General features: G+C 50.5%; 6 protein-coding genes across 6 annotated transcripts; 2 read left to right on the top strand and 4 right to left on the bottom strand.

Annotated features, from left to right (window-relative positions):
* Positions 1 to 1,821: 1,821 nt before the first annotated feature.
* Positions 1,822 to 2,562, top strand: MAA_05465 (uncharacterized protein; the record flags this gene model as incomplete). Its single annotated transcript, XM_007823463.1, has 1 exon — positions 1,822 to 2,562. The coding sequence occupies one exon, from the start codon at positions 1,822 to 1,824 to the stop codon at positions 2,560 to 2,562; it is 741 nt and encodes a 246-aa protein (XP_007821654.1).
* Positions 2,563 to 4,563: 2,001 nt separating this feature from the next.
* MAA_05466 (Major facilitator superfamily domain protein) lies at positions 4,564 to 6,543 on the bottom strand (the record flags this gene model as incomplete). The annotated part of the gene is made up of 3 exons (XM_007823464.1): positions 4,564 to 5,794; positions 5,923 to 6,096; positions 6,266 to 6,543. The coding sequence occupies 3 exons, from the start codon at positions 6,541 to 6,543 to the stop codon at positions 4,564 to 4,566; spliced, it is 1,683 nt and encodes a 560-aa protein (XP_007821655.1).
* Positions 6,544 to 9,310: 2,767 nt separating this feature from the next.
* Positions 9,311 to 10,820, bottom strand: MAA_05467 (polynucleotide kinase 3 phosphatase; the record flags this gene model as incomplete). Its single annotated transcript, XM_007823465.2, has 3 exons — positions 9,311 to 9,621; positions 9,679 to 10,668; positions 10,727 to 10,820. 3 exons carry the CDS (start codon positions 10,818 to 10,820, stop codon positions 9,311 to 9,313), a joined length of 1,395 nt encoding a protein of 464 aa, XP_007821656.2.
* A 454-nt stretch (positions 10,821 to 11,274) lies between these two features.
* MAA_05468 (Mediator complex subunit Med18) lies at positions 11,275 to 12,172 on the top strand (the record flags this gene model as incomplete). Its single annotated transcript, XM_007823466.1, has 2 exons — positions 11,275 to 11,717; positions 11,803 to 12,172. The coding sequence occupies 2 exons, from the start codon at positions 11,275 to 11,277 to the stop codon at positions 12,170 to 12,172; spliced, it is 813 nt and encodes a 270-aa protein (XP_007821657.1).
* An 808-nt stretch (positions 12,173 to 12,980) lies between these two features.
* On the bottom strand, positions 12,981 to 14,750 carry MAA_05469 (siderophore iron transporter; the record flags this gene model as incomplete). The annotated part of the gene is made up of 1 exon (XM_007823467.1): positions 12,981 to 14,750. One exon carries the CDS (start codon positions 14,748 to 14,750, stop codon positions 12,981 to 12,983), a length of 1,770 nt encoding a protein of 589 aa, XP_007821658.1.
* A 712-nt stretch (positions 14,751 to 15,462) lies between these two features.
* Positions 15,463 to 20,661, bottom strand: MAA_05470 (transferase family protein; the record flags this gene model as incomplete). The annotated part of the gene is made up of 6 exons (XM_007823468.2): positions 15,463 to 18,282; positions 18,356 to 18,778; positions 18,833 to 18,885; positions 18,958 to 19,711; positions 19,771 to 20,156; positions 20,244 to 20,661. 6 exons carry the CDS (start codon positions 20,659 to 20,661, stop codon positions 15,463 to 15,465), a joined length of 4,854 nt encoding a protein of 1,617 aa, XP_007821659.2.
* Positions 20,662 to 21,395: the final 734 nt, after the last annotated feature.

Below are 21,395 nucleotides of genomic sequence, written 5' to 3'. Positions count from 1 at the left end.
TATTTAAGCAAGGGTGTTAGCTTGAGTTTGCTGCTGTACCATACACACCTTTGGCCTTGAAATTATGAATATGAAACCAAGTTGATATATATCCCCTGGCCCTCAGCAAGGCTGGATGCTGCTGGCATGAATAGATTGCACGGACTGTAATTGGAACGGAGCAACGAAAAAGGACGGTGTCTATCAACTCCTCCAGTTTTACCGTCGTGCCACGGCCATCGACATAGGGTTCAATAAATGGCTGAAGAGGCATCAAGCCCCCGAAGTCATGTGTGACCTGGCTCAGAGAGTCGCAACCAGGGCGACAATACTCTTGGGAGGGTGAATACAAAATACGGAGTGCCAGTTGAGCTGGATCAGCATGCACAAAGGCAGAAAAGTTGGTAAACTACAATATCTAGCGAGTAGACGGAATGAATGGACGACACATTCGCAACTTCATTAGATACAATAATACATACATATTCGGTATCTAATCATGTATTTCCCCTTGCTGTCCCTGAAGCACTCAGTGAGATGGAACAACGGCGATTGGCGTTGTGATGAAATCCTCCCGGGAAAAGCCACAGCATCTTCGGCCTTGGCCTCCTCGCAGGTTATACCAATAGCGACTTCCATAATATCACGCCTTGCTTGCTTCAGATGTTTCAACTTCAGCGACCAGCCTGGTGGACTTTGCGAACTTAGTGTATTCCACGCTCGGTTGAAGCCGCAATGCGCCCAGGGGCCGAAGAGTAATTTGCCAAACTGGCCATCCGGTTGTCCAAAGTAATTCGTAGGGATCTTGTCATTTACACCTGTCCATCTCCCCCGTTGCCCATATCATCCACGGGGCCACATCCTATTTTCACAACGCTGTCATGGTCCCTCGCCTCCTTTTGGGCCAGCCGTCACCAGTCATACTCATATCGGAACCTCTGAACAAATATGAGTTACATGCAGTATTTTGCTCTTCCACAGGGGCAGCAGGGCACGTTCTTGAAAAGCAGTATGTAGGGGAATCGTCGCTGACGATACAGCTGCAGGCGTTGGAGAAAATCATAGACGACCAAAGAGCTTGGGGTTGGTGCCTTATGAAGAATATGAGGCATATAATGAAGGAGGCAGTAAGGATGGGAAAGTGAGGCCCGAGAATCGCTGGCTTGGTACCGAAGCTTACTCGGTCTGCGAAGAAATGGTAATCGATTAGGACATGTCAGTTGTAATGTGCCAGAGACTCATGACTGAATATCGCCAACTGTACACAGTCACACACAGAAAAGGAGATTCTTGATTTGACTCCCGTGTACTTTCCTTGATCTCCCGCTCTTCGTGTTTCTTCCATCACATGTTTACGCTGCTGCGTTACTCATCCCAGCCTTGATTCACTGAGCCACAGAATCATCATGCTTCCGATTCACCAACATTTTGTGCACCGAGTATGCAGTCACAGAGAGCGCCAGAAGCAGCAGACAGTCGTTCCTCTTCACGGCTCGATTTGATACGTGGTCACTAATTACATGGCCAACTACAGCAATTACGCGCTGGATCCGTTTGCCAGTCGTACCCGTGGTACACAAGGTCGACAATGTGCATTTGTTCAAAACAGCCTCCATCCGACATTCACTGCATGGACATAGTACTTTGGTCTCGGCTTCTCGCTACCTCACCTTTTCTGCACATCACAGATTGACATTTCTTCGACACCGGAGCGATCCGAGTTCATCACATCCACAACGACATATATAAAGCCCTCGCCAAGCCCGTACGATAGCACCAACAGCTCTCTTATGCGAGGTGTTACAGCATACAGATAATGACAGATTACCATCTCCTCCAAACATGGAGCAGCAGGATCCTCATGACGACCTCAGCCCCCTAGCCGATCTAACCTCGGCTGCGCAAGAACGGCTGAGCTACGTGAGGGCCCAGGGATCTCGACGACTATCACGCCAGGCCGTTCTAAACAGGTCGCGGAGTTTTGGTCGCCCGAATTTCGAGCCTGTCGTACCGTCGCCCTTGGGCCAGCCGAGTTGGAATCAAGAGAGTGTGCCCTCGCCAGAGTCGCCGGTTGAGCAGGACAGCGACGATGATGGACCGCGTCTCGATCAAGGTTACGACAAGGAGCCAGTCGTATTGCATCCGGCTGGCCTAGAGAGAGTATCTCCCGAGGTTTGGGCCCCTTGGTATGTCGAGCAGAGAGATGATGGGTCAGCGCAGGCTGCCGGCGTTACAGAAAGGTCAGCGTCTCCGATACAGTTGCTTTCAGAATCTTCAGATCCAGACTTTACAAATACCTCTTTTCCATTCTTCTCTCCACAGGAGCCTATAGGGCCGCCTTCACGGTCACCTGCTGCCTCGACATCATCCCGGCTGGATTCACTGCCGTTGGACGCCTCCAGTACCGATCCGCCGCGACCCCCTTCACCGTCTACCACCACGTCTAATACCTCGGGCAGATGGACAAGTATTAACGCTCCATCGACGTCCATTGAGAGAGGTGCATCTTTGGGGAATAGTATTCGGCGACCGGCTTCACCAGCGCTAGACGGCAGCTCAGAAGACCTATCTTGGCTGTTGTAGCATCTGCCACAAGGCTCTGATTCAGTGTGGGTTCTTATTGAAAGGGCCCTGGGTAAATGGTAGAGAATGTTTTCTATATTTATGATAATGTCAGCGGCATAGACAAGGAAGCGCAAGCAAAAGAGGTGGTGGACAGGTGTTAAATCCGATCTAGACAGTTCTCAACTCGCCATCAAATAGAAGCAAATCAACCCGCCACTCTTATAGTTCTCATATAATCATCTCCGTGTCTCGTTTTATGTCAGTTAGGGGAAGAGGGAGACAAATCCTTTATCTTGGGCTGTCTTCGCATGCCCTATTGCTGCCAGTAACCCTAACGGTTGCCATTTCTTGCCTCTCCGCTGCTATGAGAGATATACACAAACAAGAACGAAAACGTACAATTTTTTTTTCATAAAGTACACATAATCAATACGTCGTCTCCAGTGATATTTACCAAGCATGAGTACTTGGCAGCGGAACGATCATGTCTAAAACTGCACGAATGACGTCCACGACGCTCCCGTCTTTCATGGCAATTGACGCGATTGCATTAGAATTGTAATTGCAAACTAAAACGCATCATAGATCCAATTTATACTCGTGCTTTCGACGTTCTAGGCTCTTTGATGGCCGCCTTGTGCCGCCAACGCTCTGGCAATAAAGTGAAATCCAGGTCGCATTTGATGCTGCCGAGGACACAACACAAATAATCCAGGCAAGCTGCCAAGGGTCTAAACAGGCCCAGATAAGGCATGTAGTAGCTGCAGAATCGGATCGGGCGCTGTTATCACGTATTCATCCCATTTACGTCGAGATTCCATGTAAGTGGATTTGTATGCCAAATCACCAACCCGCAAATCGGTACAGACTGATTACCGAAGTTGTAAAAAAACAAGGTAGTAACAATGTACTTGGGTATCTTGGATGATGGGAATAAAGATTATTCAGATAAACCAGTCGCTCGCTCGTGAACGTGGAACTATCCATATATTCTATAGTAATCAGTCTGCGATGGCGTCACGCATGTTCCACGAGAAAGCTCACCTTGAAGAATCTTGAATACCAAGCCCCAAACCAAGTTCTACAAGACATCATCATCTACAAGCAACATGATGATTTCTCGCTGCCCTGCTGAGAAATTACTCCGCCGGCCGCAAGTGCCATCATGTCAGTAGCATAGCGCCGAATGCTGCATCACAACACTTGGAAGACCACATGCATACCATATCAATAATGGCACACAACTTTCCCCTACGCCGACATCCTTTGTACTCGGCCATTCTAGGTAAAAATCCACCTCCTTGCCAACCTCACAACCCCGCACGTCGATCAGACGTCCACAACTCTGGGGAAGCATGGTTAATCCTAGATTCCGGGTAATCTCAAGCTTCCCGAAATTAAGAGTTCAAACGGCATCCTCATTATCCTCGGAACTCCAACGGTCCCCGAGGAAATCTCCGAGCTCACTACGGAGTGACGGTTAGTATATCCCGTCGTGGCTGCCGCGTCCCTGAGACTACCTCAAGCCACTTCGTCTCGCTCACCACGGTGTGAACCCGGGATGACCCGGCCTCGTCAGCCCCTTGAATAACAACGTTTCACAATCTTCCATCGAATTACCCCAACTAGGATAGTTACGTGGGGTACGTGACTGGTCATTGTTTGTGCGGGCGATGTGACGACGGATACTACCCCCATTTTGAATCTAGACATGGACCTGGGGCCGGGAGATCAATTGTAGGCTGATTTAAGCATAATGTGTTGGGGACAAGAAGACTGAGTTGGTGTTTCAACACGCGAATGAGACGACTTGAAAATGCAGTATTGTATCAACTGTATTTGGGCGGTCAATGACTCGATCCCAGCGCCGCCCAGACATGTTCAACCGTTGTCAAGATTATTTTTGCCATGAAGTCGCAAAATAGTATTCAACATACAAATTCTTCAAATTATAACCAAGAAATCTAACCTAATTGATGACGTGCTATCGTCAAAAAAAGGAGAGGAGGGTATCATAATCTATGCAACCGTCGTGGTCTTCCTCTCCTCGATGTGCTGTCCAGCACCGTGTGTCTCTTCTGCAATACGCTGTTTCTCATTATAAGCCATGTCCTGCTGTTCAGCGTCCTTGTTGCCATGCAGACCGATCTTATACCAGGGGAGATCGAACAGGCGATCCATGCTCTCGAGGCTGCGACCGCTGGTCTCAGGAACAGAGAACCAGACCCAGATGCCTCCCAAGATAGTGACTGCCGCAAAGCACCAGAAAGTGCCCATTGGGGAGATACCACCGTCAGAAGTGGGAAGCAGCATGTTGGGGACAGCGCGAGAGTTGCCGTACTGGTTGGCGAAGTGCAGGGTCATGGCCCACGAGGTAGCCAGAGCACGAATTCTCAGGGGGAACAACTCTGCAGTCAGCAAGTACTGCATCGAGTTCCACCCAAGAGCCCATCCGCAGCCCGAGACGTAGATCATAGCAATGGCTCCACGGCTGGCGGGGATCTTTGAAGCAGGCAGGACATAGTGTTTGACAGTGCCCAGCTCAGGAACAGCCGTCAAGAAACTGGCGACATAGATCATGGAAATAGCTTGCAGGGTGATACCAGTGAGCAGCGCACGCTTTCGGCCAATGACATCCACCAGGAAGAGGGCGCAAAGCACCGCTGAAACAAGCTTCACAATACCAAAGACGGCAGTGACAAGAAGGCCCTCCTCACTACCGGTGATGCCGAGAATCTCGAACAGATCAGGGGCGTAGAGAGTGATGGAGCCAGCGCCGGACCATTGAGACAGCAATTGGACCATGGTGGCGAGGTAGACACGGTAGAGGTTGCTCTTGTCAAGGAACATCTCTTTGAGCTTGCCGGCCCAGCCAACCCCCTTGGTGGCTTCGAGCTCATGGTCCAAGGCGGCCTGAATACTTGCGATTTCGCGCGTGACGTATTCGCCATCGGGCGCCTGCTTGCGCAGACGAGCCATGACATGAGTAGCCCTCTCATTCTTGCCCTGTTTGACGAGGAACCGGGGAGATTCGTATTGCATAAAGGTCAAGATGAAAATGATGCCGGCCATCATGATGTGCAAACTTGTGGGGACAAGCCACTGATTGTGGCTTGAGCTGGGGATGTTGAGCCTGCAGCCATAGTTGGTGAAGTATGCCAAGACGATGCCGATGTAAACAGCTCCGGTGAAGAAACATGTGCAAAGGCCTCGAATGGAAGCGGGCGCGACTTCGGCAATATAAATAGGGCTATTTCACGAACCGTCAGCAAATTCATACACGTTAATCTCTTCCAACAGAGCTGCCCGGCGCAGGAGGCTGAGCACCTCAACACCACGAGCCCATGACCAGGAAGAAAAGAAGGCGTTGCAACTTACCCCACGACAGGGGTCTGTCCCACGCCAAGGCCTGCAATGAATCTCCCCGCATAGATGGCGCCGAGATTGCCATTGACACCTCCGATCATGAAGATGATGATGCCGACGACCCAGAGGACGCAGAGGAACCGAGTGGCCATGATGCGGCCGATGCGATCGCATACAAGGAAAGCACTATGGTTTGTCAAAATGTCAGCCAATGCGCACCGCCAAATGGTCCACGCTCTTTTTCAAAAAAGCTGTCGCGTGGTACAAACCAGACAGCTCACGCGCGCACATGACGCCACGGCTGCAGCGTCCTGCACAAACCATGCAAGCCAAAGGGAGACAGACGGATACTTACATCAAAGCACCGGCGACGGAGCCAATTTGCACCATGGCCGACACATTGGCCTTGATGTTGGCTTGCTCGACAGCAGAGAAGGACTTGTAGTCAATGGTTGACTGGAAATCAGGCGAGTTGAAAGCCCCGGAGATGAGACCCTCGTCAATACCACGAGCAGCACCAAGAAGACCAAAGGACACCACGGCAAACCACAGGCGCCAATTGAAGACCCCGTCAGGTTCCCCAAGGTTCTTAAGGCGGAAGATGTTGACGGGTTTTTTCACACCGCCTGCCATGATGCTGCGGTGCTTTGGGTAGGTTCTTGGTTGATGAGACGAGTCGAAGACTGGGGTATAGGAGAAACTAGAATCAGAACCACAGAGACGCTTTCTTGACAAGACGCAACGAAGAACGGTGCACGCGGCGACAGGTAGGCGGGTGTTGTGACCTTCATATATGTATGCACTCCGTAAATTGGAGGAATTTTCTGGGGTCTGGGGTTTCGCGTTCTGGGGTCTGGGGAACGAAACAGGCCCGAATGACCGAAGTCGCAACCTCTTTCCAAAAGCATAACCTTAACCGTGGAGAAATGAACAAGTCGGACTGGACATATATACCCCGGTCTATTTTCTCATGCGGCAAACCAGTTCCAGAGGCTCACAAGACGGCCAGAGCCATGGTACTCCTAGCTTCCGCTCAATACCCGAGTCGGCAACTGGGCGCAGATTTAGCCACCGTAACAGGGCCGAATCAAAGGATGGGGGAAGCACACGAGACTGTCCAGGGATGCAAAGGTAAACGGTGCACACGATCATGAGAGACGACCTGGAGGGGGCGGGCCATTGATGCACCGACACATGCTTGTTTGACTAGTAGTAGTACTAGCAGGCAAAGATCCAAGTGCTTTGGTCTGTCGGTGTGTCCATCGTATGTATGCTGAGCATATGTACTGTAAGGCATGCCTGCTTCGAGAACAAACTCTAATCATTCCTAGGGGCTGCAGATTTCGTGGCGGCGCCGCGCGCGATTTTGCCGGCATGGTTCATGGTCCGCCGGCATGAGGCCACAAATCCACTCCAAGTTCGCCAGCTGACTCAAAATAGGTCGGGGGCGAAATACCAACAATGGTATTCGCAGAGAGAGAGGCCCGACCTTGCCAGCTTGCCACCACAACACCGGAACATTTTAGAAACCCACACAGAACTCGGACAGCAGTCCGGGGCGCCACGCTGGTCTGGTGGGTCGAAGCATGGCGAGTTCCAAATGTCCAGCCGCATGAATTGAATGCATTAGTTGCTCGTCTTAGCAGGGCAGCCGAGGTCGGTGGCTGCTTGTCTCTTTTGTTCACCTTCACACCTGGGGTTGTGGGCTTCCACGAGGCGCGACACACTGCGATGTGACTCTGGTCCTGGTGACGATGTTTTACATTGGTCAACTTAGTTGTCTTCTCCAATTTTAGACATTAGCTCTGCAGTCGGATGTCAGATGAAAGGTGCCAGAAAGAAGGGCAAAGCCCAGAGTCAGTGGTGATCTGCCTGATGTCTCCAGAGGGCTTCCCATGGACATCTCTCATCATGTTTTTTTGTTGTTGACTTTCCCGACCGTCTCCGCACAATCCACCTCTTTACTCCAGGGATAATCCAACCCGGACAGCCAGACCGACGCCATTCTACACTAGACTGCTGCTTTCAAATAGCCGCATGGTCGCTCCCCACGTCGCCAAGAGCCCCCCCCCCACGAAGAAGCCCTCCGATTTGGGGGTAGACACGAGGTGACGAGCCGCATCACCACCCTCTAGGCCGTCAGGCATCGCAAGCCGCCATTGTTAAGAAACTATATCTCGGCCAACGTCCGACATCCAGGTCTGTCGTTAGCCAGCAACCATTTCCTCAACAGCCCTCGTCCCATCTCCGCCACAGGGCGCGCAACGCAGTTTTTGCCCTGTCTCGTCAATGACGTTATTGGAAAGTGCCTGTGGGATGTGGGTTGCCGATGAGTTGTGTGACCAGTTTGCCGGTTCTGACCCCTGGCTCCAGGTGGGTGAGGGGAAGTTGGTTTGCCCACAATCCAACAATACCTGAACCCCTTTGAAAACCACCAATCACTTTAGAACAAAGGATAAAAAGCCCTGGTGCTCGAGTGGTGCCACTGCCGGGTTTGGTGCATGATGGTGGTAAGTCCAGGGCAAGCATAACCAATGGTCCGTATCATCTTGACTCGCTGTCGTAACCTTCGAGGGTGGCAATGACTGCTTTCCATTTCATCAAGTTAAAAAAGCCAGAGTTGCAATTCTGCCGCAATAAGGTTATGGCACACATCAAAATTGCATCATACGGTACACAGAATCTTCCGATATGCTGCATTGCGATTCCTTGATGCCATTCATATTGTTGCTCCGGATGTATTGCCTGTATTTGCGATGACTTGTCATTAATGACTTGGACAGCATCGTTTCGTGTGCGGAATGAATACCTTCGTCAGTTATGAATAGTCAATTCGTATATCCAGCTATTAGACAGCGGTAGTTGCAAATATTGATGCTTAATGTGGATCGTGAAGATCAACTGAGAAGCATCTGACCATGTACGCCCAGACTCGAGCCGCATCCATTGCCTGCAAGCCATCACGTAAGTGGGATTGATTCCGTCCGCCACCACAGATGCCGTCGGGCAAGCCGGCAATCCGCCAAGTTTTTCGGACGCAGGCAGCGGACGGAACCGCTTTTGTCCCCTCTTGCTTACTGCCCCGTTGTGGTTCAACTTCAGGTCAAGTCTATCCGATTCATTTTCGCTAGTTGCAGGGTTCGTTCGTTGCAAATAAACCTCGCCAATTCAGGGCAGTTTTAAGTCGGCATTCGTGTTATGTCCGGTAACCTGACCTTACCGCCATTTCATTACCAGACACTGCCAAGAGAGCCGCTGAACTGATTCTCGTGTATTGTCATACAAGATAAAATGGTTTCGCCAATCATGTGGTTCTGGAAGCAACGAATGCAAAGATCCCTATGCGTCAGACAATGACACATGACGCCCGTGGTTCACGTTCGTTCCCCTGAGCTTGCAGCTACGCCCAATATCGTGCCCAGATATCATGCTCCTTCTTCGTCCCAAGAAACTTGAACTCTAATTCTACTATGTCTTGAAACCCCTCCTTGATTTGGGGTGCTTTATATCTCGAGGCGAAGCCCGTGAAGGCTAGTTTTGGTAGGCGTTGCCTTGCTTCCGGATTTAACGACTGATTGTGAGCTCGAACTGCATCATTGTGCTCACAAATATGAAGCGGTGTCTTGAACCAAACGCAGCGGATGGGAACCTTCGCCTTGGACGCAATATCCACCCACAATGCGCGTGTTTCAGGGTCAGCATTCGTATTATCTAGCACTTTTGTCAGCTCTTTGTAGCATAACAATCGAGACCGTGATGCACACCTACCAACGGCGACAGAGCTTCCCTCAGACAATAACTCCCTGGCAGCCTGAAGACATTTGTCCCGACTTTTGAGAGAGTCCTGGTTGACTCTCTCATACCCTAATGGCCTGAGATGCCTCCGGAAGAATGTGCTCTTTCCAGCTCCCGGTGGCCCACAGAATAATACCACATCCTTTTGATTCTTCCTTTCAAACACGTTAGAAGGTCCCTCAGACGAAGATACCGCCTCGTCAAATGGAAATTTTGCGACGTCAAAATCTCGAGCAAAGTCCCTTGGATTTTCCCCCAAAAAATATTCCTCTGGAGTCCTGTAAGTAATTCCCGCATTGTGAGCAAAGTTCCTATCCGAGCAGCTGAAGTCTTTGGCTTTTGCCACGAGGCCCTCACTACCAGAACCGCTGAGACCAGCAACTCGACCACCCGCATCGCCCACGAAGAAGCTGTGTTCCAAGTCGACCTCGTTTTCTGGGATGTCGTAGTCTTCGCAAACTTCCTTCCACATTCCTGTGTTAGGTTTCCTGTAAATATCCCTTTCGGTTGCGGCGTAAACACTTATCGGGATATCAAGACTGTTGAGAATAGCACTGCACTTTTGCTTGAATTCGGTAACTCGCTTCTGGACATTTGCCTTCGGGCCTTTATATGATGGATCGAAATGCAACGTCATTCCTCCCTGATTGGATAAAATGACAACTTGATAGTCCTTCTCCTTGTATAATTCTTGGAGAATCCCAGGAACATGTGGGTGCCACCACTTCCAATCTGTCGCATCACTCGCATGTTTCTTTCCAGAGCTGGTCGTGATCAAAGTAGAATCCAAGTCGAATGCCGCAATCTTTCTTCTGGGCTTTTGCCCGGAATTGTGTGCCTCAGGTACATATCGACCGACTAGCAATGTGGCAGGAACATCGTCATTCGGACCGCGTTCAGACCAAGTCGTTCGATCCTTAGGCTTTTGTGAAGTTGGAGTAAAAAAGTTGGCTACCGCTGACTCTGAGTAGTTCAGTCAGTGAATCTTTGTCACTGGACATGCATGTGTATGAATACCTACTAGTCGTTGTGCTCTGCAGAGACCGTTTGACAGGAGGGGGCGAAATGGGTGCTTCCCCAGCTTTCCGTTTGCTAGCAGAATGTGATGGCGCCATGCTATGAAAATCGCACTCTTGCAAAGTATCATATGGCTAAGCTTCATGCAAAATATAATTGCAGTCAATCAGTGGCATTAAACCAAGCCAATGTGGTACAAGATGAAGTTGCTGTCTAAAATTCAGGATGCGCGTGAGCAAAACGGCTGCACGCGAGACGTTTAACGCGCGATCACGTGCTAGGTGGGCAAGTAACAACAGCGTGGAGTCGTGGACCATTCACGATCTGATCTTGATAATGATCTAACGCAACAGAGGGCGAATTTGTGCAAAGCGAGAACATCTATGACATTTTCCCTGTTTTAGATGAGCATTTGAGTTTCGAACAGGCCTTATTTCCAAATTGCCCGGCTCAGACGTGACTCTTTCGCCAAGGATACTCGCCTCGGTACTTGAGGCCGCCTGTTTGATAAATCGTCCTCGCGTATACCCAGCACATCGCCATCTCCTCATAATGTACGAACTATTCCTCACGGCCTTGGTTGAAGACAAGGACTTCAACGCAGCATGTGCTGTCCTAAGTGGCTTCTGTGCCATGTCACCCTGGGAGACTGTGAACAGAGTGCTCTACTTGCAAGGGCCTCCAAGACCTAGCGGCATCACAAACCAGTCATCCATTGATAAACCCCTACGGAAAGACCTGGCATTACTATGGAAAGAGCTTCATCAAAGCCTCAGCCGCCAGTCATGTATCCTTCAGGTTAGATACGAGATTGTAAAAGACCGAGACATGGGCCCCTCTGCGGCACCTATGGATTTGGACAGCATGCCTGGTGTATTGCGATGGGCAGATTTTCCAGATCCTCCCCATGGAAGACCATTGCTTACTCAAAGAAAAATGGTGGAAATTTGGGAGCAAAAGAAGCTTCTGCCAATTATGCGAGATAATAATTATAGGTATGCAGGGTCTCAGATTAGGAGAGACTTTCGCCCAGCTGACATGCGCCAGGTTTAAAACCGAAATACTGGAAGAAAATTACAGGTTTTTTCGAGAAGAAATAGAGTTCTGTCTTACTCGACAGTATTTCCTGAGATCGATTGGCGATTATGCGCCTTTGGAGTCCAGAGGTGGCCAGCAACCAAGTCCTCTCACATCACTACCGGCCTGGGATGCTGTAACTCCAGTCGACATGCAAAATCGCTGGATCCTCCTAGTCAAATCCCACGTTGTCCAAGACAATAAACCAGACGACATAAAACTAGCTCAAGATCAATTGTTATCGATTCGGGGAGAGCTAGAGGGGGCATTTGACTTCAAGATAATTGACCGCAAGGTCCATGATACCCGGATAGCCCAACAGCAGCAAGGGATCCAAGCCTTGCCCCAGAAGGTTATGCTAGGCAAGACTTAATACCAACTACGTGAGAACCCTGACTACAAGTAGTTCTTCGTGGCGCCTCGAAGGTATAACAACAGCCGGTTGTGCTCATCAGATCAACCCATGTTGCATAGGCTGGGCTTGCTCCATGCGATATGATTGATGCAGCCGCCCTTCAAATTACCTCGATCTAGAAGACATTATCAGGACGGCTACCTCGGTGGCCATCAAGATCACAAGGGGCTTCAAAAAGCACCCCACCAATTATAACGTTGGTGGCAAAGCCTAATTGGCAGTTAAAAGGTAGATAGGATTTAAATAATTATCGTGTCAAACCATTTCAGATTACATCCTTTACCCGTCCCTATTTTCAATCATTCAATAACTAAACCACCAGAAATATACTTCGCAATAGTCCTGATCTTCACAAGAGTAGTGTATGCCTTGATTGGTGTGGCTAGGTGAGCTATTTTCGAGATTTCTATCGACAATTGGAACCAACGAATCCTCGGTGTGTATCAGATTCGGACTTTAATCTTCTTTACCAGTTAGTAAGAAGAATAGTCCAGCTTGTGTTCGGTTGGAGCAAGAGCATTGACTAATATACAGCAACGCCCACATTGATGGTGTCGGGGCGTTTTTGAGAATTGATGGGAGATTCTGACACTTCAGCTGCAAAGCTTCTTCAAGATGCGCGAAATTACGGTGCTTCACTTAACCTATCGCTATATTTGTGTTCTCAAGAGGAGAGGTCATCCAAACCTTTAGCTCAAATATCGATGCAAACAATGAGCAGATAAAGTCCTCCATTAGGCAACCATCCAGGACAATTTACAAAAGACTACCAAACATGGCCCTTGCTTTGTTTTATTCCAATCACATTAATGTCTCGCCAGATCATGACCGATACAAGGCCAACAACCCAAACCGACGTGCCTACAGCCAGCATCCTCATCTGAGCGTCTCCATACGCATGCTGAATTGCCAGGCGTGCCGGGGAGGCAACTGGATAAGACAGTTGGGTCGAGATATTGGCATATATTTTTTCCAGGTTAGGGAGCTCTTCAACAGGAAGGTATTCCCTCAGCTTATTAGGAAAAACGCTTTGCCAGATTGCAGAGGCAATGGTCAGGCCGACGGCACCGCCAATGTTACCAAACATCCCCAACACTGCGAGACAAACAGCGACATGTTGGTGCGAAGCGGCGGCCAGAATGGCGACTTCGTCACAGACCATAATAGTGCCGGCAGCAATAGAAATCAGTATCTGGCACATGATGATGTAGCCAACACTGCTTTCAATTTTGCAAAAGTACATCATCAAGCCCGAACCGAGGATGCTGAGCGGGATTCCAATATAAAGACAGACTGGTTTAAACCGTCCAGTGCAGTGAATCAAGGCGCCGACCATGATGCCGCACAGAACCGAGCAGACTGTGTAGGACTGTACGACGTAGCTAGCGTTTTCGACGTTGAGGTCATTAACAACTTGCAGGTACGAGCTGAAGAAGCTATTCCAGCACCAGAAACTAACAAATAGCGTAGCCGACAGAATACAAGCCCCTAAAACAGTGCGGTCAAGGAGCAGGGGAAACGGTATGAAAGTGATGGAGGCATAATATCTCTCCCAAATGGCGAATGCAATGATGAGGAGAAGGCCAATAAACAGCATTGCGACGACAAGCGGGGAGTTCCAGCCTTGAAGCGCATATACATTGAAGGGCATAAGAAGGACCGCGACACCCGCCGATAGCAAAACGAGGCCCACTGCGTCGAACTGCCGAGAGTAGTAAATGAGGGATTCCCAGGCGGTGCGGTCACTCTCGCTGTCGCCTTTTGCCACAAGGCCCAGGTCCTTGGCTTTTCGAAAGTTGGTCCATAAAAGGCCGAAAAGCGGGAGCGTAATGGATGGCACGAGAATTGTAAACATTCCAAACGCCCAACGCCAGCTGGATCCGTTCAGGAACGCAGAGGATATCGGCCCAGCCAGCCAGCAGGTAATCAAATTCGGAGAACTCACGATGGCCTGCATGAGACCCCGATTGCGCAGTGAAGAGGTATCAGCGACGAAGACGGTCAGACTATACAGAATGCCGTTGTTTCCAACTACTTGGAAGACCTGAGCGATGGCGTACGCCTGGACACTGCGGCATAGGGTCATCATAATAAGCCCAGCCACGGCGACAACTATGCAAAAGAGGTATCCCTGCGGCCGGCCAAAGACGTCGAGGACCTTGGCAAGAGTGAGATTGGTGACGCCGCCGATAACATTGCTCAGGATACCAACGGTTGGTGTGAGGGAGTGCCTGGCAAAATCAGACGTGACATAGGGCGTTAGGATAGCCGTGGTGCCAGTCAACATGCCCTCAACGAAGTAAGTGAGCCATGTCATCACGTAGGCAAAGACCAGGGCGCTAGTGGTCCATGCCACCGTCATGGCCTCGACGTCCTGCACACCAGACTGAATGTCAGAAGCCCGAATGGCGTCTTCATTGCCATCATCGTTTCCGTCGACATCGTGATCACTGAGGAGACTTGAGCTTTCGTCGCTGTCGAGGGCAGCGTAGGCCCTGGGTTGTGTGCCAACCTGAGAATTGACGGCCGACACCATGCTCTTCTCGCTTTGCGCAGCAAAGCAGGCCTTGATTAAATAAACAGCACCACCAAGTGAGGTGGCCTGTCAAAGGCACAAGGCTGTCAAATGTGAATCTGCTGGTGAGTGGAGAGGAGCTGGTCAGTGCCTGCCCAAGCAAGTTCATGCACGAGTGAGTGAGCGAGGGAGAAAGGGGGGGGACTCAACAGACGCCAGGCACATGAATACCTATTGCTAGCCTCGCGAAAACTAGGACTCTCCCCGATATTTTTGTTGACACTGCCTGTTTTTTGTGAGTTGGGGGATGCAAAGGGCAGCTCAGCTCATGGCGTGGGGAGTGGGAATGGGAATGGCGGAGTAAAACTTGCTCACATCACCCAAGATAAGCATAACTTGCTCAAGCGGCATGGGTCAAGTCCGACTGTATACGGAATTGTATCACAACAGCCACAGGAACGTTTGAGAGAAAATCGCACCATGGTCGGATAAGACGGGGTGATTTACACAACATGTTGAAGACTACCTGGGGACTCTACCCGGAAGACGATCCATACTGTTATAGTTGTCAATGACACCTTTTCAGTATTTCAAGTTTTTACTCGCCCGGAACCACACCGAATCTGTAACATGTTTATCTCACTTTTATTTGAATAAACTATAAAATATAAATTACGCCCAACAGTCTAGTCCTTCGCTCCGTGTATCGTGTACATGACCCAAGCGTAGTTAGTTAGCAGCAAGTATCCACGAGATTCGCATACTTTGTAAACTCCTCATCCGCATTCAACATGTCCAACTCCTCCGGGTGCGTGCCCAAAACCAGCTCAACCCCCCCATCCTTCTTCATGGGAAAAATCACAAGAAACCTGAAGCGGCCGTTGCCGCGCTCTATCTGCGGCCGCATAGACTCAGGGGAACCCTGGTTGGCGAAGAGCCCGTCTCCAAAGCAAATCTCGCTCATTGGGAACAGCATCATGTTTGATATCATGGCGTGCATGTGCTCGAGGCCCATATTTGCAGTCGAGAATCTGCCATGGTCAGGGAGAGACTGCAAGAGCGTGAATGCATCATGCACGAGAGAAGGGGTGATGCGCGCGGCAGACTGACGCAGCAGGTACGCAACCTGTCCGATACTTGTCTTGGGAGAGCACAGTTCTTGTATGGGCATGCTGGACCGATTCAAGATGAGAAGACTGCCCATATAAGTCGATGGTAGTAGTGAGGAAAAGTACGGGCGGCCATCGGTAGGCAGCTCGAGGATGGACACGTCTTCAGGACCAAAGGTTTGTCTGCGAATTTCCGTAGCAACCCGGTATCGCGCCCGGATAGCTGCTCGCCAGAAAAAGGCTTGCAAGATGTCGCTGATGGACGTGATGACCCCCTTGGCCTCGGGGTCTGCCACGACGTCCTGCTTCATCTGCTCCAGCTTGTCGGGCGCGATCGAAAACAAGGTAGTCTTCAGGCATCTCTCAGCGCGAGGAAGAGGCCATACAGAGTGCAGGGGGAATACAGGCCGAGGATTGAGAGTCCATTCGTCGGGCGCCTTCTGCCGAACGACGGGTTTGACAGCCGTCGAGTCCTTCTCATCGGCCACGCGGGGAGACTCGTCCTCCGGGGGGAAGAATGGAAGAAAGCCCCATGTGCCCGGATCGATTTCATCAAGAGGCCGAATCCAACCTTCTTGCTCGTGAATGATCTCGGGCAAGCTGTGGTTGAAACTCTCTGGGTCGTACCAATCGCACGTTGCCGACTTGTCGCCCTGGAGATATCTGCAGTTCTCGGCCCAGGCCTTGATGGCGATCATGACGCCGAGGCCGTCGAGGCAGCAGTGATTTAGCTCGACGGCGATGATGCAGCCCCCTGAAACGAAGTTAACCTGGCCGGCGAAGATGTCGGCGGGCATCTTGGGGAAGGGGTCGTCTCGCAAAACAAGACTGTCCTTGAAGGCGGACGGTGCAAATCCCGCTTCTCGCAGCTCTGCAAATGACGGAAGAACGCTGGAGAGATCCTTGTATTTCAATCTATTGCGGACAGACGCCGCCATGGGTAAAGAGGGAATGGTGACGCAGAGGTCTCCCTTAGTGTACCCGATTTCTTGCTCTGAGCGGTTCATCATCTTGCCGCTCAGAGCCGGGATCATATCGAATGTCCGGTTCAGACCTTCTTGCAAGTTTGTAAATACTTGCTCGTAGCTGACTCCTTCTTGTAATGAAAAGTAAAACACAAGGCCCATGCCGTGGTTTGGGTTAACATAGTCCAATGCGTTCAAGGGAAATGATTGTCGAGCTTTGTGCTTGACAATCATGTTTCGCATCTTAAAGACCCCATCGTCATCATTGTGTGAGACAGACTCGTTTGCTGTCTTCACTGTATCCGCTATACGTGCAATAGTAGCAGACAGGCTGGCGATTGTGGGATTGGCGTAGATATGGCGAGGAGCAACCTGTTCTCCCAAGCCTGTGGCGGCCCGAATAGTCTTGACGGCTGCAAAGACGCCCAGAGAGTCCAGCCCGAGATCAAACAGATTCCAATCTAACGGTACTTCCTGAATGTCGGGGAGTGACGATGTGAGAATCTCACGAAGACAATTCTGAATTGATGTAGTTGATTCCAGGTCGACGAGGAAGTTGCCCGCAAGATCTTCGTTGCGAGAATCGTAGAAACGCTCGATGTAGTCGGCGTAAAGGGCCAAGGTAGCGGTACGCTTGACAGTGCCTTTATCCGTGAGAATAAAAGGCTTGTTGGGCTCTGAAAAAGTAACAAAATCCTTCAGCAGCTGGTTTCTGTGTCTGGAGAGGGAGTTGGCCTTCTTGACCGTCTCCCAGATGCTGTCGAGAAGCGTATCTGGTTTCGACAAGGGGTCCTTCAATTCTACAAGAAGACCTGCCTGTGGCTTCCCGGTGCCGAAAATAAGACACCCGCTGATTGCAGGGTGAGTAGTAATAAAAGCTTCCGTTTCCAAGGGGGTAATCTTGTAGCCGTTGGACAACACCACCAGGTCATCGCTTCGTCCCTTGAAAGCCCATAGATTTGGCTTGGTAGGATGTCTCGTGTACAAGTCTTTCAAGTTTATCGAGTCTTTGTCTGGGAAAGTGTGGAAGATACCCTGAAATAGGGGCCAGTGTTGGTTGCGATGCACCCAATGCTCATATGTGTCCTCCTCGACTTCTTTAAACTCAAACCCGGAGTAGGGATGGAAGCAGAACCAGAGCCAGTCCTCCCTCGAGGTCACGAGGTTTCCTATAAACAGGCCCTCTGTTGTACCGGTCAAGTTCAGCACTCTTATGACTTCGTTTACCTTGCTAGCACTTATCGGACTGACGGGACCGCCGGATGCGCAGATGAATTTGGATGGCTTCAGCTTGCTCAAGACTTCGGGTGCTTCCCCAACCTCGTCAACAAGAGATGGAACCATGCTCCAGATGTCAATCTTGGCATGCTCTGCGAGAGTTTCGATAACATTGAGATTCGGCAAAACGCCCGCCGGTCCCAAGACACAGTGTAACTCGAACAAGGCGGGCATTAGAATGTCCATTATAATACCAGCACCCTGTATTTTATCGGTCAGTCACTCGGCATATATCGATTTAGTGTTAATAAGAATGGCGAACGGGTATACACACGTGGCTCATAGGGAATGACGAGTAGATGGTATCGCCTGACCTCCAGTCAGATGTCCATGGCAGCAAATTGCCATCACCATCAACAGGCGGCAGCAGTCGCACCGCATCCATGGTGCCGATCAAGCCATGAGACCATGGAATAGGCTTCGGCACCCCCGTGCTCCCAGAGGTATGCAGGAAACAAAACGGCTCGTCGATCGCCTCCTCGAACGACTTGGTATAAGGAAACGGCGCAACCGAATCGGCATCAAGCAGCTCATCGAGCAAAGGAAGCTGCAGCTCATCCATGGGACGTTGCCGCAGGATTTCTTTAACCAGGGGTACTGGTGAGACTTCGCCCGCGGTAGCCCAGATGCTGCATTTTGTTGCCTCAAGGACCGCCAATGCTCCTTCGGTATTGTTCTTGGGTGATAGAAACAAGGCCTGTGGTTGATGGGAGTTAGCCAGGCGATTCTGTGTTTTGATAGCAAAACTTACTGCGTAGCCAACTTTGACGCAAGCATAGGTCAACAAAATATGTCGCAGGTCATCTGTGAGAGTTAGAGAGTTGGGCTATGGCTGCAACGCAAGACCAGCATCGGGGAAAATCTGGTTCAACTTACGTGGTCCGATATATCCTATAGGTAGAACAGAGCCGGGCTTGCCAACACGGTTGTGAAGCCACCATGCGGTCTTGTCAACAGCCTTGGTGAACTTGAGAGCAGATATTTGCTTGAATTCAGGTGAGCCGGCGGACAATGTCGTCAGCGAGAATACAGTACGGTCCGGCTCGGCAACAGCCAAGCTGTCCATGATCTGAGGGATGAGCCTCTTTCCGTACGGAATCGAAGCAGCTCCATTATTGCTTTCCAATAACAAATCACTACTCAACTCATCCTCGGCAGCGGCGTCCCGACTGCAAGATGAAAGTATTCGAGGAGACGGCGTCTTGGGCGTGGTGGCCGCACTGCTCTTTTCGGTTGCTGGAGGTGTGAGAGAAAGACGACCAGGCGAGGTCTTTATGGGCGTAGATGCTCCGGTGAGATAGCCACTTGCGCTGAGAGGCCTGGCTTCTTGGAGATAGCTTGCTGTCGCCTCACTGATGCCGAGGGCGTCTGGCTCCCGGGGCTTCTCCTTGAAGTAGCTTGGCTGGCCATCCATGTACATGAGCTCCAGCCTATCATCCTTGATGAACTCACCCATGGGGGCGCTGATCCATTCCCCATCGGCTAGCTGAGCAACGCTGCAGTGCCATGGGGTCGTGAACCCGGTCTTGGTGTTGAGTAGGCAGATGGAAACCTTGTTACCAGCCACCGACTCGTGGATTGAGAGCCGTAAATGATTGGGGTAGGCGTTCTTGACAGCACCCGCGAAGGCCTGTGGGGTGCAACTATTTAGTGACGTGCTGAAGGGGATGATGATGCGGCTTCACTTACATGGCCTCGGATCAACATCTGCTTGGCGAGATACTTGCAATCCCTTCTGTAGCCATTCGCAGTCCTATCCGCCCCCCTGGGGAAGATGTACTTTAAATCAGACTCCAAAAACCTCTTGTACCCGAGGTAGGTGAGCTTCGTATCGGGATTCGTGGCAATCTCATGGTCAATATCGAGGTCAGCTTTGCCGTACTTGTTGAGCAGCAAGCGGCGGAAAGTAGTGCAGTTGGCAACATAAGTAATCTCGGTCATCTTTTGGGGCAAAGGAAAGTCAAGGAGGTCTTTCATCCTGGAAAAGCTGATAAAGTTGAACTTGTTCTGGGCCGCCAACTTTCGCAGAGCCTCTCCATAAGCCCATGTGTCTTGGTCCGATATACACAGCAAATCTAATTACGAGACGGAATGTAACTGTATCAGCATTGTTCCCATTCCTCAAATGGATTCGTCCGTGTTTTTGCGCATTGTAGACTCACCATTGTATGTGATGCCATCCGATATGATGGTGACTTGCGCGCCAGGCTGGTACACCTCTTTTATGCGTGTACACATGGTGTTCAACCGGCAGAGAGCCAGCTCTTCAGCCTTGTCCGGCAGGTTACCAAGAACCTTGTACACCTTGTTGGCAGACTTGAAGGGAAATGCGGGGAGACATGCTTCTACCCGGGTCCCTGCTGCAACAAAGTGGTGTATAGACGAGAGAAACGTGTCTGCGCCCTTTGCCAGTCGCTCCTTTGAGTCGTCGAATTTGTTCAGGGCATACTCGACGATGATATCCAAGATTTGGCGAGATATCTCTTCCGAATCAGCGTTGGGCTTTGAAGAGTTGATGGGAGAGGAGCCCTGATCGTTCCCAACAAGGTCTTCTTTGGGAAGATCGTCTCTACGCCTCATGTTGACGACGGCCAATTGAGATGTTGTACTAGAAGAATCGAGTAATGATCCACTGCTTTGACTCAGTTTAGGTTGTATTGTCCAACATCAGTGCACTGCTGATTGGCAAAGCGGTGGGTAGGCAAAGTCCTGCCTGGTTTATGCAGATGTGACAGCAGTCACAGGCAGATGCGCGGCCGGACAGTTAAATGGGACTGAAACGGGAACTCTCCATAGTATATGCAAAAAGTCAAAGATGTTTCGGTACTTGTTTTTTATAAGACGGTCCGTCCTGAGGGAGAAAGGCCGACCAAGGGATAGCGAGAGGCCTTTAAGCGAGCCGGGCAAGCCGTGTCCGATGATGACTGACATGGCTGAGCAAGAAATCCTTACAATGGAGCACCTAGGTGTGACACATGGGCCATCGTGAGACATGACGGTTTAACTGTGGTGAGCCTCGGGGCCATCTGACACATGGCGAGTTGCTCAGATCCGGCTGAGCACGTTTGAGGCAAATGATAGGAGGAGTAGCCCCGGCAGAGAGGAAGGATAAACATGCAGCCACGAGATTTCTAAAACAAAATGAGCTTAATATCCCTCCGGCAGGGCGACCGGCCATTCTTGGCATTAGTAATTCGCCGCCACTGGGCCTCGAGCCCAATGTAAGACGGGCTTGGCCTGAAAGTCGTTGCGAGTCGCAACATCAAAGATCTCTGGTATATCACAAACACCATTCACCATGTTTTCAGAGCTGC

Source organism: Metarhizium robertsii (genome assembly GCF_000187425.2).
Source record: "Metarhizium robertsii ARSEF 23 chromosome Unknown MAA_Scf_2, whole genome shotgun sequence".
Taxonomy (NCBI): Eukaryota; Fungi; Ascomycota; class Sordariomycetes; order Hypocreales; family Clavicipitaceae; genus Metarhizium; species Metarhizium robertsii.
This window is presented reverse-complemented; position numbering and strand designations above follow the sequence as displayed.